The sequence below is a fragment of the Hemiscyllium ocellatum genome, chromosome 16, assembly GCF_020745735.1.
Source record: "Hemiscyllium ocellatum isolate sHemOce1 chromosome 16, sHemOce1.pat.X.cur, whole genome shotgun sequence".
In the NCBI taxonomy this organism is placed as follows: Eukaryota; Metazoa; Chordata; class Chondrichthyes; order Orectolobiformes; family Hemiscylliidae; genus Hemiscyllium; species Hemiscyllium ocellatum.
In genome coordinates, this window is record NC_083416.1 from 9593344 (window position 1) to 9610286 (window position 16943).

General features: G+C 44.8%; 1 protein-coding gene across 1 annotated transcript in view; it reads right to left on the reverse strand.

Annotated features, from left to right (window-relative positions):
• LOC132823334 (dedicator of cytokinesis protein 2-like) overlaps positions 1-16943 on the reverse strand; it is a 717727-nt gene that overhangs the window by 111232 nt on the left and 589552 nt on the right. Inside the window, exon 36 of the mRNA XM_060837030.1 lies at positions 8398-8438. Within this exon, the coding sequence (XP_060693013.1) occupies positions 8398-8438 (41 nt within the window). The remainder of the gene's footprint in view (positions 1-8397; positions 8439-16943) is intronic.

Below are 16943 nucleotides of genomic sequence, written 5' to 3' on the forward strand. Positions count from 1 at the left end.
AGTGTGGTGACTATGTTCAAGACAAACATGTAACTATTTAGATGTGATCTTACCAGTCCACAGGAAGCAGGTTTTTGGTGAAGGCTTTTTTTGTGTGTAAGCATGTGTTAGTTATTTGTTTGAAAAAGGACTCATTGCTAACTTATATCTGTTGTCTAGTGTCAGTTTAAACATTGTGGTGTCTCTAAATGAACCCTCTCTTTTTTCAGTGTGTGTGTTGTGTGAATGAAATGAACTCTCTCCCTATGTGGTGTGTGTGTGTGTGTGTGTTGTATGTCTCCCGTGTGCAGTGTGTGTTGTGTGTCTCAGTATGTGTGTTGTATGTCTCTGAAAGTTGCCACCCAGGTAAATAGTGCTGTGAAGAAGGCATATGGCGTACTGGCTTTTATTGGTAGAGGAATTGAGTTCTGGAGTCCTGAAGTTATGTTGCAGTTGTATAAGACTCTGGTGCAGCTGCATCTGGAGTATTGTATGCAGTTTTGGTCGCCATACTATAGGAAGGATGTGGAGGCACTGGAACGGGTGCAGAGGAGGTTTACCAGGATGTTGCCTGGTATGGTAGGAAGATCGTATGAGGAAAGGCTGAGGCACTTGGGGCTGTTTTCATTGGAGAAAAGAGGGTTTAGGGGTGATTTGATAGAGGTGTACAAGATGATTAGGGGTTTAGATAGGGTTGACCATGAGAACCTTTTTCCACGCATGGAGTCAGATATTACGAGGGGGCATAGCTTTAAATTAAGGAATGGTAGGTATAGGACAGATGTTAGGGGTAGATTCTTTACTCAGCGAGTCGTGAGTTCATGGAATGCCCTGCCAGTAACAGTGGTGGACTCTCCCTCTTTATGGGCATTTAAACGGGCATTGGATAGACATATGGAGGATAGTGGGCTAGTGTAGGTTAGGTGGGCTTGGATCGGTGCAACATCGAGGGCCGAAGGGCGTGTACTGCGCTGTATTTTTCTATGTTCTATGTGCGTCTCCCTGTGTGTAGTGTGTGCGTGTTGTGCGCAGTGTGTGTTGTGCACAGTGCGTGTCTCCCTGTGTGCAGTGTGTGTGTTGTGTGTCTCCGTGTGCAGTGTGTGTGTTGTGCGCAGTGTGTGTGTGTTGTGCGCAGTACATGTGTGTTGTGCGCAGTATGTCTCCCTGTGTGCAGTGTGTGTGTTGTGTGCAGCGTGTGTGTTGTGCACAGTGTGTGTCTCCCTGTGTGCAGTGTGTGTGTGTGTGTGTCTCCCTGTGCACAGTGCGTGTGTTGTGCGCAGTGTGTATCTCCCTGTGTGCAGTGTGCATGCGTGTCTCCCTGTGCGTGTGTGTTGTGCGCAGTGTGTATGTTGTGTGCGTGTGTTGTGCGCAGTGCGCGTGTGTGTGTGTGTGTGTGTGTGTGTTTGTTGTATGTCTCCCTGTGTGCAGTGTGCATGTTGTGGGCAGTGTACGTGTTGTGTGTGTGTGTGTGTGTGTGTGTGTGTGTGTGTGTGTGTGTGTGTGTGTGTGTGTGTGTGTGTGTGTGTGTGTGTGTTGTGTGCATTGTATTTGAGTACACCTGACAGAAGTCTAAATCTAACTCCATTTACTCTCCTTTCTGTGCTTCTTGATATTCCTATTCTTGAAATCCATCAATCTTTGCCTTTTAGTTCAACCAAGTTCATGGTATCTTGAAGGTGGATAGTGGGGCAAGGACCATAAAGATTGCACTGGAGAGATGGTAACTGCACTCGAGTCCCTGAAGTGAGGCTAGAATTCTCAAACATTTTGCCAGCGAAGCTTGTCTACCATGGCTGTCATACCAGAATCCTCTGAGTGACGCCAGTCTGATTGACGTCGCTGAGAGTTAACTGTGGAGCTGGGTTTCTTCATGTAACCCAGTTAGCCTCTCAGAGACGGCACGGTGGCTCAGTGGTTAGCACTGCTGCCTCATATCACCAGGGACCCCAGTACGATTCCAGCCTCGGGCAACTGTCTGCATGGAGTTTGTACATTCTCCCTGGCTCTGTGTAGGTTTACTGCGGATGCTCTTGTTTCTTCCCACAGTCCAAAGATGTGCAGGCTGGGTGGATTGGCCATGCTAAATTGACCATAGTGTCCACGAATGTGCAGGCTGAGTAGATTAGCCATGGGGAAATGCAGGGTGCCAGGGACTGGGTGGGATGCTCTTTGGATGGTCTGTGAGAACTTGATGGGCTGAATGGACCGCTTCCAACTGTCGGAATTCTATATTTCAGTCTGATTACGCATATTGTAAAGGAAAGGGAGTAAAGCAGATGGCTATCCTGCCAGAACTAATGTACATTTTATTGATTTAGATCATTTGTTTTCATGGCGCTCTCCATCTTGACTGGATATGCTTACTGTGGTATCATATCTGCAAATGACATTATCCCAATTAGTCTCCTTTGTGAGTACACTTAGGCTGGGATGCATCACAAAGTCTCAGGCTCCTGCAATGTTATGCTATCCCACAGAAGAGCTAACTATGAGTCAGATCAGAAACCATTCAGGACGATTCTCCACTTCGAGAAATGTCCATCCTGATTGAGCCCTGAGGTCGGCTGATGAGAGGGGTAGGAACGGGAAGGCCAATTACTGCGGCTACTGTAAGGATGAAGACCCTCCTGAGTGTTACACTGGTCCTGCAGCAGCTATGGGATTGTAAGAACTTCATGAGTCAAAAGAAATGGAAGGGATCACATCGTAAATAAAACTCAGGCACCAATAGGAGGTGACGACAAATCAGTGAGTGATTTCACTGGTTTATATTTAATGCCTAGGAGTGATTACAAAGCAGTAATCTAATTGAGAGACCTCAATTACATTAGAAAGCATGCGAGCAGAATTCCAATATGCTGCACCTGAACGTTGGGATTAGATTACTGTCTTCAGATCACACTCTTATTGTTATACAATATACAGGCTTTCAGTTTTATGTGGGAGTTTAATTTGAGTTTTGGGCTGGAGAAGACGACAATTGTTAGCTTTCTTCACTCACCCAAGTCAGAAATGTACAAGCAAGATCAGTAATTTGAAGATAGGGTGAATAATTAATCAAGGAATTATTTATCTAGAAACACTGAGGAACTGGAAAAAGGCTCTCTGATCCATCCAGCCTGTCCCTCAGGTGTCGAAACCCAAACACTTTCGATGTCACTCTGCGCCCAATCAATCAAAACTCATTCACATTATTCCAGTTGGGAGAACTAACAGCAGAGATCAATCGTTTTTGTTACTTTTACCCTCTCTCCTCCTCGGGACGTATCGAATACGTATCAGCGTGTGAAGGTCATGGATTCAACAGAGTTGACAGCACAGTGCAGCGCTGAGAGAGTGCAGCAGTTTCCAAAGTGCCACCTTGCAAATAAAATGTCAAATCAGGATTTTGTCTGTTCCCTCAGGTCGACAGAAAGGATGTCCATGGCATATTTGAAGAATGGCAGGGCAGTTCTTCCAGTCTCCAGGCCAATTTCAGTCCTCTATCTAAAGTCGAAAAGTGTAGCGCTGGAAAAGCATAGCAGGTCAGGTAGCGTCCGAGAAGCAGGAAAGTCGACAGTTCAGGCATAAGCCCTTCATCAGGAGTGTGGAGGGGGGAAGCATTTCAGGGAACACCTCAGGGACACATGCACCAAACAAATGTTGACTCTCCAGCTCCTCGGATGCTGCCTGATCTGTTGTGCTTTTCCAGCGTCACACTTTTTGGCACACACCAAACAACCCCACCGCCCTGATCCCGACTACTTCCCACTCCCCCTCCCACTCCACCAAGGGCATGCAAGTCCTGGGCCTCCTCCACTGCCAAGCCAAAGCCACCCGCCAACTGGAGGAACAACACCCCATCCCCTTCCCCCAGGACCCCCAATCACACAGCATCAACCTTGACCTTTATCCAACATCAGTGAAAGACCACAGTTGAGAAGGGCTCTGGACAAGAGCAACTCAATTTTTTCTGAGGTGGATCTTGCAGCTTTACAGTTTCAAGCTGACTAGAAGGTCACATGACAAGTTGTTTTTGTCACTCTTGACAGAGAGAGAGAGAAAGAAAGAGAGAGAGAGAGAGAGAGAGAGAGAGAGACAGACAGACAGACAGACAATAGGCTGTTAGGTAGAATAGGAGGGCATTCACGACACATGTCTGACATGTGTTCCTGAACAGTAAGGTTCCTTTGGGTACAAGATCATTCAAATAATCGTTTAAAAGAAAAACTTGAATTGTATTGATTAGATTAGATTACTTACAGTGTGGAAACAGGCCCTTCAGCCCAACAAGTCCACACCGACCCGCAACCCACCCATTCCCCTACATTTACCCCTTTACCTAACACTACAGGCAATTTAGCATGGCTAATTTACCTAACCTGCACATCTTAGGACTGTGGGAGGAAACCAAAGCACCCGGAGAAACCCACACAGACACGGGGAGAATGTGCAAACTCTACACAGTCAGTCGCCTGAGTCAGGGATTGAACCCGGGTCTCTGGCACTGTGAGGCAGCAGTGCTAACCACTGTGCCACCCTTGATGTGTGTAGAGCTACCTTTGTGAGTTTAGGTTAGTTATTCTTTTCAGGTCACTCACAGTTAGACGTTAATAAAGTTCCCCTAACTCAGTACCAACATATCGCCTCAAACCTCTATCCAATACTTTCTAATAGTTCTTTGCACTTGATCAGGGGAATTTCTGCTCCCATGCCCTGTCCCTGTAACCACCACCTCCCCATCTCACAAACCAGCCTCTTTGTATCCTCCCTGTGTTTTTTTTTAATTCATTCATGGGATGTGGACATCACTAGTCAGACCAGCATTTTTTACCCTTCTTATTTATCATTAAAAAGTTCATAGAAACATTATCTTGTGGGATAGGTGCAACTAGAGTGTTCTTATGGAGAGAATTTCAGGGTTTTTACTCAGGTGAGAGTGGTTTTTGAGACATAAGATAATCAGAGGGTTATCTTTTTCCTTGGATAGCAATGGCTAGCATAAGGAGACATAGCTTTAAATTGAGGGGTGATAGATATAGGACAGATGTCAGAGATAGTTTCTTTACTCAGAGTAGTAGTAGGGGCGTGGAACGTCCTGCCTGCAACAGTAGTAGACTCGCCAACTTTAAGGGCATTTAAATGGTCATTGGATAAGCATATGTACAAGAATGGAATAGCGTAGGTGAGATGGGCTTCAGATTGATTCCACAAATCGGTGCAACAGTGAGAGCAGAAAGGCCTGTACGACCTGTAATGATCTGAGTTTTACATTCTATGTTATATGGTGATGACTCCCTACTTGAACCTCTGCTGTCTTCTGATTATCTGATCACATCATTCAGGTCTTGCTGCATTTGGTTACAAACTGCTTCAGTATCGGAGATATCATGAATGGTCCTGAACATTGTGAAATCACCATCAAACTTATGATTGGCGGAAGGTCATTGATGAAGCAGCCATATAGTCATAGAGATGTACAGCATGGAACAGACCCTTCGGTCCAACCTGTCCATGCCAACCAGATATCCTAACCCAATCTAGTCCCACCTCCCAGCACCTGGGTAATATCTCTCCAAACTCTTCCTACTCATATACCCATCCAAATGCCTTTAAGTGTTGCAATTATACCAGCCTCCACCACTGGATGTTTGGGCTGAAGACATGACCTTGTGGAACTAACTGCTGCAATGACGTACCAAGGTTGAGATGACAGACATCCAAAAACCACAACTATCTTTCTTTGTGAGGGATATGTCTTCAACTAGCACAAAACTTTACTTTGGTTCCCATTGACTCTACTTTGGTTAGGATGCCTCAATGCCTCACTCAGTCAAATGCTGTCTTGATGTCAAGAGGAGGGACTCACGCTTCCCATTCTTCATTTGCCTGTATTTGGACCCCAGCTGTAATGAGGTCAGGACCTGCATGGCTATGGTGGAACCCAAACCAAAGCATCATTGAGTGTGTGTTATTGTTTTGCAAGGGCTGATTGATAGCACTAGGAGAAAGTGAGGACTGCAGATGCTGGAGATCAGAGTCAAAAAGTGTGGCATTGGAAAAGCACAGCCAGTCAGGCAGCATCCGAGGAACAGGAGAGTTGATGTTTCGAGCAAAAGTCCTTCATCAGGAAGGAGCTTTTGCTAACAACATTGACTCTCCTGCTCCTCGGATGCTGCCTGACCAGCTGTGCTTTTCCAGTGCCAGACTTTTTGAATCTGATTGATAGCAGAGTTAATGAGCAGTTCTATCACTTCACTGATAATTGAAAATTGACTGATAGGGTAGTAATCGACCAGGTTGGACATGATCTGCTTTTTGTGCACAGGACATATTTGTACAACATTCCACATTGCTATGTTAGTGTTCTAGTACAGCTATAACAGTTTATCGAGGGCATGTGACCAGTTCTGTACAAGTCTTCAATACTGTTGCTGGAATATCATCAGGGCCAATAGCCTTTGCAGTTTTCAGTGGCTTCAGCCAAGTCGTGGTATCGCATGGAGTGAGTCAAATTGGCTGAGGATTGGCAACTGTGATGCTGAGGACCACTGGAGGACGTCAAGATCGGCCAATTGGCACTGCATCAGTCTTGCCCTTTGCACTAATGAGCTGGGGTCTCCCATCATTAAGGATGGGGTTATGTATGAAACCTCCACCTCCTGTTAACTATTTAATGGTGCACCGCCATTCATGACCAGGTGTTATCGGACGTATGTCTGATTCTTTGGCCGAGGGATCACTCAGCCCTGTCCAATGAATGCTACTTTCTTGGCTTGGCATGCGAGGAGCCTGCATTGTGGCTTTCCCAGGTAGACACCTTATTTTCAGGTATAGCTGATGCTACTCCTAATATGTCGTCCTTCACGTTTCATTGAACCAGGATTAATACACTGGATAATGAGGGATTATGCCTGGTCTGAATTAAGAAATTGTTGTTCAATGCAATTCTAATGCTGTTGCTAACCCCCAGCACCTTATGGATACCAGTCCTGAATTAATAGATCTTTTCAAAATATGACCAATTCAGCACACTGATAGCACCACACAACTCAGTGGAAGTATCCTCAGTGTGAAGATTAGACTTCATTTCCACAAAAAATGCAGTGGTCATATTTACCAATACTATCATGGACAGAACCATCTGCTACTGATAGTTGGTGATGATGAGGTGCCCCTCTTGTTGGTTACCTCAGCTCTTGCTTTAGACCCAGTCTAGCAGGTATATCTTTGAAAACGTTGACTCTAGTGGAGTCACTGAGGTGAGCATTGAAGTACCTGACTTCTTAACTGTGATTTCAGGAGCCTGATTACAAGTCCACCTATATTCACACAAAATATTGAGTGCTACTTATCATCTTCTTCCTCGTAAGCATGTGTTTTCCTGACCTTGGCCCCATTCCTGTCACATCATGATCTGTCAATGGCCTGTTACAGGATCCTTTAACTGCATAAATCTTCTCACTGGATCACGATGGAGTTTGCACTTGGTGACATTGCTGCTAGATTGGTACTGCTCATTCCTGATGAAGGGCTTATGCCCAAAACGTTGATTCTCCTGCTCCTCAGATGTTGCCTGACGTGCTGTGCTTTTCCAGCGCCACACCTTAGACTCTAATCTCCAGCATCTGCGGCCTTCACTTTCTCCATATACTGCTCTTGGGGCAGGGTGTATACGTGCTTATAGGTAAGAATTAGTTTGTTTTTTTTAAACTCTTTATTCAGTAACCCGAAAGTGACCGAATAGTGTGACCCTCTAGCTACTGAGCAAAACTACTTTCAAATCCTGAATCTTGGTGGGTCAAGGAAGGGCTGAAGATGGGATGTTACTGATTTGGCTGCATTTTAGATGAACAGATATAAGGCACACTAATCTATGATCAGTAAAGATTCATCTCTGCCTCAGCTCTGATTTGACTAGATTAGATTCCCTACAGTGTGGAAACAGGCCCTTCCACCCAACCAGTCCACACTGACCCTCCGAAGAGGAACCCACCCGGACCCATTTCCCTCTGACAATTCAACATGGCCAATTCACCTGACCTGCACATCTTTGGGCTGTGGGAGGAAACCGGAACACCCAGAGGAAACCCACGCAGAACAAGGAGAATGTGCAAACTCCACACAGACTCCCGAGGCTGGAATTGAACCTGGGGCCCTGGTGCTGTGAGGCAGCAGTGCTAACCACTGAGCCACCGTAATGCATCGTGCTGCATTAGTTAATTATTTTTCACATTCTGAAGTTTAATTTCAAAGCAACAGGCAGATTTCCTATTGCTAATGAGTAGCAGACATAAACTCTCCCTTTCATGTCAGAAATGAGGAGTTAATGGTAGTCTGGTGGCAGCATACTACATCAGGTGAAATATGAGTCTGCACGGCTGAACTTATAAAGAAGACAGATTGCATGGTTATGACTGAACATTATTATGCACATACCTTATGTACATCTCTTCTCGGTTGATATCCTTATAGAAATTCTGTGGACAGAAAAAGAAAACCAATTACTTCTGATTATTTTTTTTAAAAAACACGCACACACAACTTTAAATATCTTTGGGATCTTGCAAGCAGGTTTAGCCACCAGGCTGAAGCAGGGAGTTTGAACAAGTCTTGCCTAAAGCAAGAGCAGGATCACGTTGTGCAGACAATCCCTTGCTTAGGGACTGGAGCTGATCAAGTAATCAGTTTGAGTTGGTCCTCACACATGGCAAGGGATGGCTACTTTGTTGAGTTGAAAACAACTGAGGCAAGTGAGCAGTGAGAGCTGAAAGGAAAACAGAAAACATTGCAGTGCAGTACAGGCCCTTCGGCCCTCGATGTTGTGCCGACCTGTGGAACCAATCTGAAGCCCATCTGTCCTATTCTATTCTATTTTTATCCATTTGTTTGTCCAATCACCATTTAAATGTCCGTAAAGTTGTCAAGTTTATTCCTGTTGCAGGCAGTGTGTTCCACGCCCCTGCTACTCTCTGAGTAAAGAAACAATCTCCGACATCTGTCCTATATTTATCACCCCCTCAATTAAAGCTAAAAGGTCTTGGAAAGAGAGAAAGAGTCACAGATTGATGGTGAGGGGGAGCGGAAGAAATGGTATGAGGAGAATTTTTAAGCAGTCAATCTGGTGTCAAAGCAAGGATTTTCTGGAAGAATTCTTAAAGGTCTGGGATATACTTTCCGACTGAATAGATGCCGATTTTGGAAACAGGAGTAGCCAGGGGAGAAAGGGAGCATGCCATAAGTGAAGCCAATGGTGCTGAAGTCTATTTGAAGAGATGATGGAACTTGGAATGGGAATGAGGTCTGTTCAGTCTGTGATGAAAGCGCCTTGTCGTTCTGACGGAGCTGTACTTTGTGAAGCCTAGGAGAGCTCTGTAAGGCGACTAAAGTACGAAATAGGATTTGTGTAGCACCAGAGAGGCAACAAGGTCAGAAGAGAGATCAACACTAGGGAACATCAACTGTGTTGGCACTAACAGCCAAAAGGCAACTAATGAGCTTAATACATAATAACCTGAAGGTAGGGATGCTTAATGAATTGGAAAGAAGTGAGAAAGTGCTAAAATGAGATCAATTTTCATCCCTGAATTCCATGCTTTAGTCAGCCACTTAAGGACTGAAGATAAGTTCTGTGTTTGCATCACTTGGATGTGGTAGCAGAAACTGCCAAGGAATTATAGGATTGTACCCTAAACTCTCCCTCAAGATGATCAAGATCCCAATTCACAATTTGGAGATGTGCAAAAAAGTCCGCCCATCATCCTGGGCCTCATCCGATATATCACTAAAAAATAATGATCATCTGGCCTTTATCTCACTGCTGTTCATGGGAGCTTGCTGTGTGCATATTAGCTGCCAAATTACAATGTATTATAACTTTAAATGCTAATTTTGCTAAGAATCAAACCAAAGCAATAAAAAGTAATTGAAGTGCAGTGGAGCAGCAAAACATTTCTCCATGGGCAATCTGTGCGCGTTGAAACTATATCCAGTGCAGACATGCTCAAACACAGCCCATAAGATTCGTGTGTGGAATGAACTTCGAGGGGAAGTGGTGGATGCAGTTACAGTTACAACATTTAGAGCACGTTTGGATAAGTTCATGAGTAAGAAATGTTTGGAGGGAAATGAATAAAGTGCAGGCAGGTGGGACTAGTTCAGTTTAGGATTATGGTAGGCGCGGATTGGTTGATCTGAAGGTTCTTGGTTTCCATACTGAATGACTTGATTATTTCTCTGGTCTGAATAAGCAGCTCCAAAACAACATGGATGGACTGAAGGACTAGGGGCATGGGAAACTAGGGGCCCGGTGGGAAGAGAAGCTGTACCGTGAAATGGATTGTGGCTGGCCAGTGTCTTTTGTGATAAAAGATTCAAGGAGGGAGTCAACACTTTTGGTGTCAGGGGCAATTTTAATCTTAGTTTTAATAAGAGTAATTTTAAAGCTTCAGGACTATGTGAGCAGTCAACATAGTCGTGAAAGAGAGCGGAGAAGCTATTGAAATTTCCTACACCCTAAGTATTTGGGGGAAAAAAATCAATGCTTGCTGTTTCACTCTGCCTGAGGGTTATTGTTACAGGGTAAATGCAAGCTAGCAAATAGTTTAAGGGTTAAAGGGAAAATGCAGGAAGGTGGACGTCAGGAATGTTGGATTCTCCATGCTCCTATTGAATGGTGGGCTAGACTCGAAGAGCCAAATATCATACTCCTGTTCGTATTTTTTATGATCTTACGACGATCGGCTCTAAAAACCTATGAGGTAAGTCAAAAGGAACAGATTAATGTGCACGAGTATGGGTCTATTACAGGTGAAGACTAGAGAATAGGGAAATGACAGATAAGTTAAAGTAATTGAAATGTGTCCTTTTCAAAGAGGGAGACATAGAAAATCCAGAAATGCTAGGAAACCTTGGGGCTTATGAACGTTAGGTACCGAAAGAAGCAATACTTCAAAAAAATGAATTAGTCTGAAGTTTGAAAAATCTCCTAGATCAGAGGAGGAACATCCTAGAATAGTGAAGGTGGTGGCTACATAGATAGTCTTTGCATTGACCTTCAATATTCTATAGATTCTGGAAAAGTTCTTGCAGAGTGGAAGTTAGTAAATGCAACCCCACTATTTAAGAAGGGAGAGCCAGAGAAAAGAGAGCCCAGGTGACCTCTTAGTTTGATGTCGGTGGTCAGAAAGTGTTAGAATCTGTTATTAAGAAAATAGTATCTGGACACCTTATGAAATAACGATATGATTATGCAGACTCAATAAACAGCCTTATAACAAAAGAAAAGATACAACACAGTAATGTACCATTCAGCCCATTGTGTGAATGAACAAGTTGCCCATTCTCGTCCCATTTACCAGCTCCTAGTTTATGGTCTTACAGGTGCAGATCCAGGTTAGCTCTCAATAAAGTTGGAGGATTTCGGCCTCTATCTTCAAACTGAGTAGCGTTTCCACATACGCACCATCCTTTGGATTACAAGGTTTTTCCTCAAGCCCCTATAATTCTTCTTCCAAATCCCTAACTCCCTGCGCTTTGGTAATTCACCTCTCTGGAAAAAGTGAGGACTGCAGATGCTGGAAATCAGAGTTGAAGGGTGTGGCGCTGAAAAAGCACAGCAGGTCAGGTAGCATCTGAGGAGCAGAAGAGTTGACACTTCAAGCACAAGCTCTTCATCGGGAATTCACCTCTCTGTTAGGGGAGAATTAATTGGATTGGAGAATCTGAAGGGTCCAGGGATGTTAGTAATGAGGCAAAGATTGCCATGGAAAGGGTGAGGGCCAATAGGTTCAGGTGGAGGGATAGAGGCTGTCATGCAGAGTATGAGGAACCATGGGTGTGTAAAAGGACAGATTTACACAAAGAATATGAGAAACAGGGATCATGGGCAACAGAAGTAATGTGGAGGTGTGGCGAAGGATGGGAGGGTTTTTTTTGTTTTATTCCTTTCTTTACAGCTGCAGCAAAATGCTGGACAACAGAAGCTGGCATTTCAAACCATCTTTCCTGCCCGGTCTCTAAACCGTCTCATCTGGCAGATGACCGGTGATCCTGGAGACGGTGTCTGGTAGATAGCAGTGAGTGAGTTGGTGACACTGGAGAGGGTGTCTGGTGAATGGCGGTGAGTGATTTGGTGATCCTGGAGTGGGTGTCTGGTAGATGGCGGTGAGTGATTTGGTGATCCTGAGGAGGGTGTCTGGTAGATGACGGTGAGCAAGTTGGTGATCCTGAGGAGGGTGTCTGGTAGATGACGGTGAGTGATTTGGTGATCCTGGAGTGGGTGTCTGGTAGATGGCGGTGAGTGATTTGGTGACACTGGAGAGGGTGTCTGGCAGATGGCGGTGAGTGATTTGGTGATCCTGAGGAGGGTGTCTGGTAGATGACGGTGAGCGAGTTGGTGATCCTGAGGAGGGTGTCTGGTAGATGACGGTGAGTGATTTGGTGATCCTGGAGTGGGTGTCTGGTAGATGGCGGTGAGCGAGTTGGTGATCCCGGAGAGGGTGTCTGAGAGCAGCAGCAAGTAGAGGACTGGTCGAGAGCCAATCACAGGCATCCGGTATTGGCTTAGGGAGGAGGAATGTTCCAGCTGGCTGCTGTGTTGGCAGTTCCTCTTGGCCGTTGCGACAGTGTCCAGATTAGATTAGACTTACAGTGTGGAAACAGGCCCTTCGGCCCAACAAGTCCACACCGACCCGCCGAAGCGAAACCCACCCATACCCCTACATTTACCCCTTACCTAACACTACGGGCAATTTAGCATGGCCAATTCACCTGACCCGCACATCTTTGGACAGTGGGAGGAAACCGGAGCACCCGGAGGAAACCCACGCAGACACGGGGAGAACGTGCAAACTCCACACAGTCAGTCGCCTGAGTCGGGAATTGAACCCGGGTCTCAGGCGCTGTGAGGCAGCAGTGCTAACCACTGTGCCACCGTGCCGCCCAGTGGTCATTCAGTTTGGATTCCTCGGTGGCACTGCCCAGGATTCCATTGGCCAAATCCTACAGGCAGCTTCAGTGGAGTCTTCCGCCCTGGCATTCTATTGGCCTGCCATCTCAGTCTTTACAGTGGCACTATCTTTTCCCAGACCCAGGAGCCGGGAATTGAACTCAGATGGACATTGTCTCAACGTTTTTCTCATCTCTGCCTTCTGTCATTGGTATTGACACGTGGCATTGTGACGAAGACTTTTTACTGTATTTTCTTTTGTAAAAAATATAAGTTATGATAAATGACTATTCTATTCATTTGCAGCCCCCTCAGCATGGAAACAGACCCTTTGATCCAACACGTCCATGCCAACCAGCTATCCTAACTGAAACTAGTCTCATTTGCCAACACTTGGCCCATATCCCTTTAAACACTTCCTATTCATGTACTTAGCTAGATGCCTTTTAAATGTTGTAATTGTACTAGCCTCCACCACTTCTTCTGGCAGCTAATTCCATACACGCACCACCCTCTTTGAAAAAGTTGCCCCTTGGGTCCCTTAAATATCTTTCCCCTCTCACCCTCTCCCAATGCCCTCTAGTTCTGGACTCCCCCACCCCAGGGAAAAACACTTTGCTTGTTTATCCTATCCATGCCCCCTCTTGATCTTGTCAATGAAAATCTATACACCCCTGGCATCTTCTCCAGAGTTGGGTTGATGGAGCCAGAAATAATCCAGACTTGCTGCTCATGAACTGGTGTCAGGCCAAAGGAGATCACTCTCTGAGCCACATCAGAGGCTCCAATTGTTTAGTTGTGGCTGGACATTTATTGCTTAAAATCATGAGGACCTTAAATTGGACAGACTTGAAAACAAGCACGGGGAGGACAATCTGTACAATTAACTCCCTGCCTCCTTTGCCGGGTGCCAAGCTAATCTCGTGCCCGCTGCCTGTGCATCTAATGTTAACTGCACTGCTGAATGGCTACACATCTCTGCAGGGGTCCTGCATTCATGTGAAACTAGCATTACTTAAAGCCAGCCTGTAGTTTTTAAACAGGAATGTAGAACATAGAACATTACAACACAGTGCAGGCCCTTCACCCTCGATGTTGTGCCAGCCTGTGGAACCCATCTATCCTACACAATTCCATTATTATCCATATGTTTATCCAATGACCATTTAAATGCCCTTAATGTTGGCGGGTCCACTACAGGCGCAGACAGGGCATTCCACGCCCTTACTACTCTGAGTAAAGACCCTACCTCTGACATCTGTACTATATCTATCACCCCTCAGTTTAAAGCTATGTCCCCTCTGCTAGCCATCACCATCCGAGGAAAATGGAGATGCATTTTGATTGGAGCAGAAGCCAAGAGGTGTTTATGGAAGTTTGAGTGTGTATTTAAAGAGAGCAAGGTCCAGAAAATTGGGTTTGACCCATTCAGGACCAGGTGACCCTGGAGAGAAACATTCCAAAGGCAGGGAGCCGTTGCTGTTGGGAGTTAATGTTAAGATTTCCTGATTTCTTTATTTTTCTACTTATTCTCTGAAGACAAAGCTTAACGTTGTTTCTTTTACTATTTTGTACCTAAGATTTTTATACCTGGGTATATCTGGCACCTAAGATGGTGCCAAGTGGAGCGCCATTATACACTTTTCACTGACCTCCTGTACTCAAGTACATATAACAATAAAATAAAAAAGTGGAAATGGAAAAGCACAGCAGGTCAGGTGGCATCTGAGGAGTAGGAGAGTCAATATTTCCAAGTGGGGCATTCCTGATGAAGGGCTTATGCCCAAAATGTCAACTCGCCTGCTCCTAGGATGCTGCCTGACCTGCTGTGCTTTTCTAGAGCCACACTTTTTGACTCTGATCCCCAGCATCTGCAGTCCTCACTTTCTCCGAGTCAATAAAATCAAAATCTAATCTAGGAGGAGCTGGAGAGAGAACCATAAGAAATTAAATAATCTTCAGGTGGTGTGTTAAGGCGAGTGAAGTTATCATTGAATGCTACATTCCACCAACAGCATGGTCAGCCTCACACACTGTTCAATTACCAGACTCCCGTCACTCATCTGGTCAGTGCTGTGACCATCAATGGGACTAAAACCAAAGATAAGTATATCCTCACATCTAATTCTTCTTGTCAGAGCCCTCCTCCTTCAATCTACATACACTACTAGCTCCAGGTGACATAATGGATTACACATTGTGTAATCCTTCTCACACAATGAAGGAGAGTTGTGTAACTCTCTCCTTCTATCACAATCCCATCCTTAGACATTTCTCTTTTCTGGTGGGCAAGGTCATTAACCTGCCCAGGAACACAGTGAGGAAGAGGAGATGAGAATGCTCAACCTCATACCAGCTCAGACACCAACATCCAGGCAGGATAAGCTCGTGGTGAGACAGCAGATATAAGAGGCATGCCATCAGTGCAGGGGACTCTCTCACACAGAGGATGGTTGTGTGTATGGAATGAGCTGCCAGAGGAAGTGCTGGAAGCTGGTACAATTACAACATTTAAAAGGCATCTGATTGGATACATAAATAGGAAGGGATATAGGCCAAGTGCTGGCAAATGGGACTAAGTTAGTTTAGGATATTTGGTCGGCCTGAATGAGCTGGACTGAAGGGTCTGTTTCCATGCTATATATCTCTGTGACTTTACAACAGATCGAGTCAAACATCATTCTGGAGTGAGTCCAACATAAGCACTGCTGCTGAGGATTCAGCTGATGAGCTTGATCAGGTCAGCTACAGCAGAAGGCTAATAGTCAGACGTTCCATGTGTATCCTGTTTGTGCATGTTCAACATGTGCTGTTGAAGACATGGCATTAGCTGGTGCAGCCCACTCTAATTTGGCAGCACTGGCACCAAACCCATGTCACACGCTGATCGGCATTATCACCCTGTTTTACTGCATTCCTCCAGCAGGTACCTGTGCATGCGCCAGGACCCTCAACAAAATGACATTCATTTCTATCCCACTAGAACTGTGCATGGGGATGGCCATTTTGGAGCCAAAATAGCACATTTAGAAGCTGAAATGCAGCCATTATTTCTTGAAGTATTCATTGCCAGGCTGTATTGTAGCAGCAGTGATTGCAATGACAGAACTAATCTCCGCAATCCAGGGCTCTGTTGCCTAGATCCTAATCCACGTTTACCCATCACTCCCAAGCTCACTAATCTACTATACCCAGAGTTAAACAATGCCTCCATTTTAAATTTTCTTCCAATGTTTCCAAGTCCTTCTATTTGTTTTTAATTCATAGTTACATAAAGTACAATACAACAATAACGATACACAAGAGAAATAGGGACATTGCCATAGGGTGCCCAAAATTTCTCAAAACAAACAGCACTACATAAAACGCATACAGAATTTCACACAAGTCACTGTCCTCTTAAAGGTACCACAATGACAGAAACCCAAAAAAAAGAGTCCATTTCAGCCTCTGAAGGCAAAGTTTACAGTCAGCAGAAGCACACAATATACAATTGCAAACACTTTACACATCGCCTGCACCAGACACAGAGAAAAGCAATATAGCCAAAACAACATTCACCAATAAAAATCACTGATTTCATAACTCAACTTCCAAATCCTTCTATTGCCTTGCTTCCTCTCTGGCTCTGTAATATCCTGCAGCCCCACAACATTCCAAGGTAGCTAAGCTTATCTCATTCTGGTCTCATCAGAATCCTCATTTTTAATTGGGCTAGCTATGCCTTTCACTGTCCAGGCTCCAAGCCTATTATTATCTTCCTTTCCTTCTTTAGCCCAATTTTTAAAACCCACCTCTTTTGACCAACCTTTTAGTTATTTGTCCTAACTCCTCCTTGAATTCAATATCAATTCAAATCTTAACAACTTTGCTTTGTAACACCCTGTTGTGCTATTAACGGCACGATAGCACCTCAAATTATGGCTGGTATTATTTAATTGAAGTTCCTAAACTGGGATCAATCAGACGTTCAACCTTAAAAGTAATAAAAGGTTGTGGAGAGAATTAGCAGCAAGGTAAGATCTTTTAGCATTCC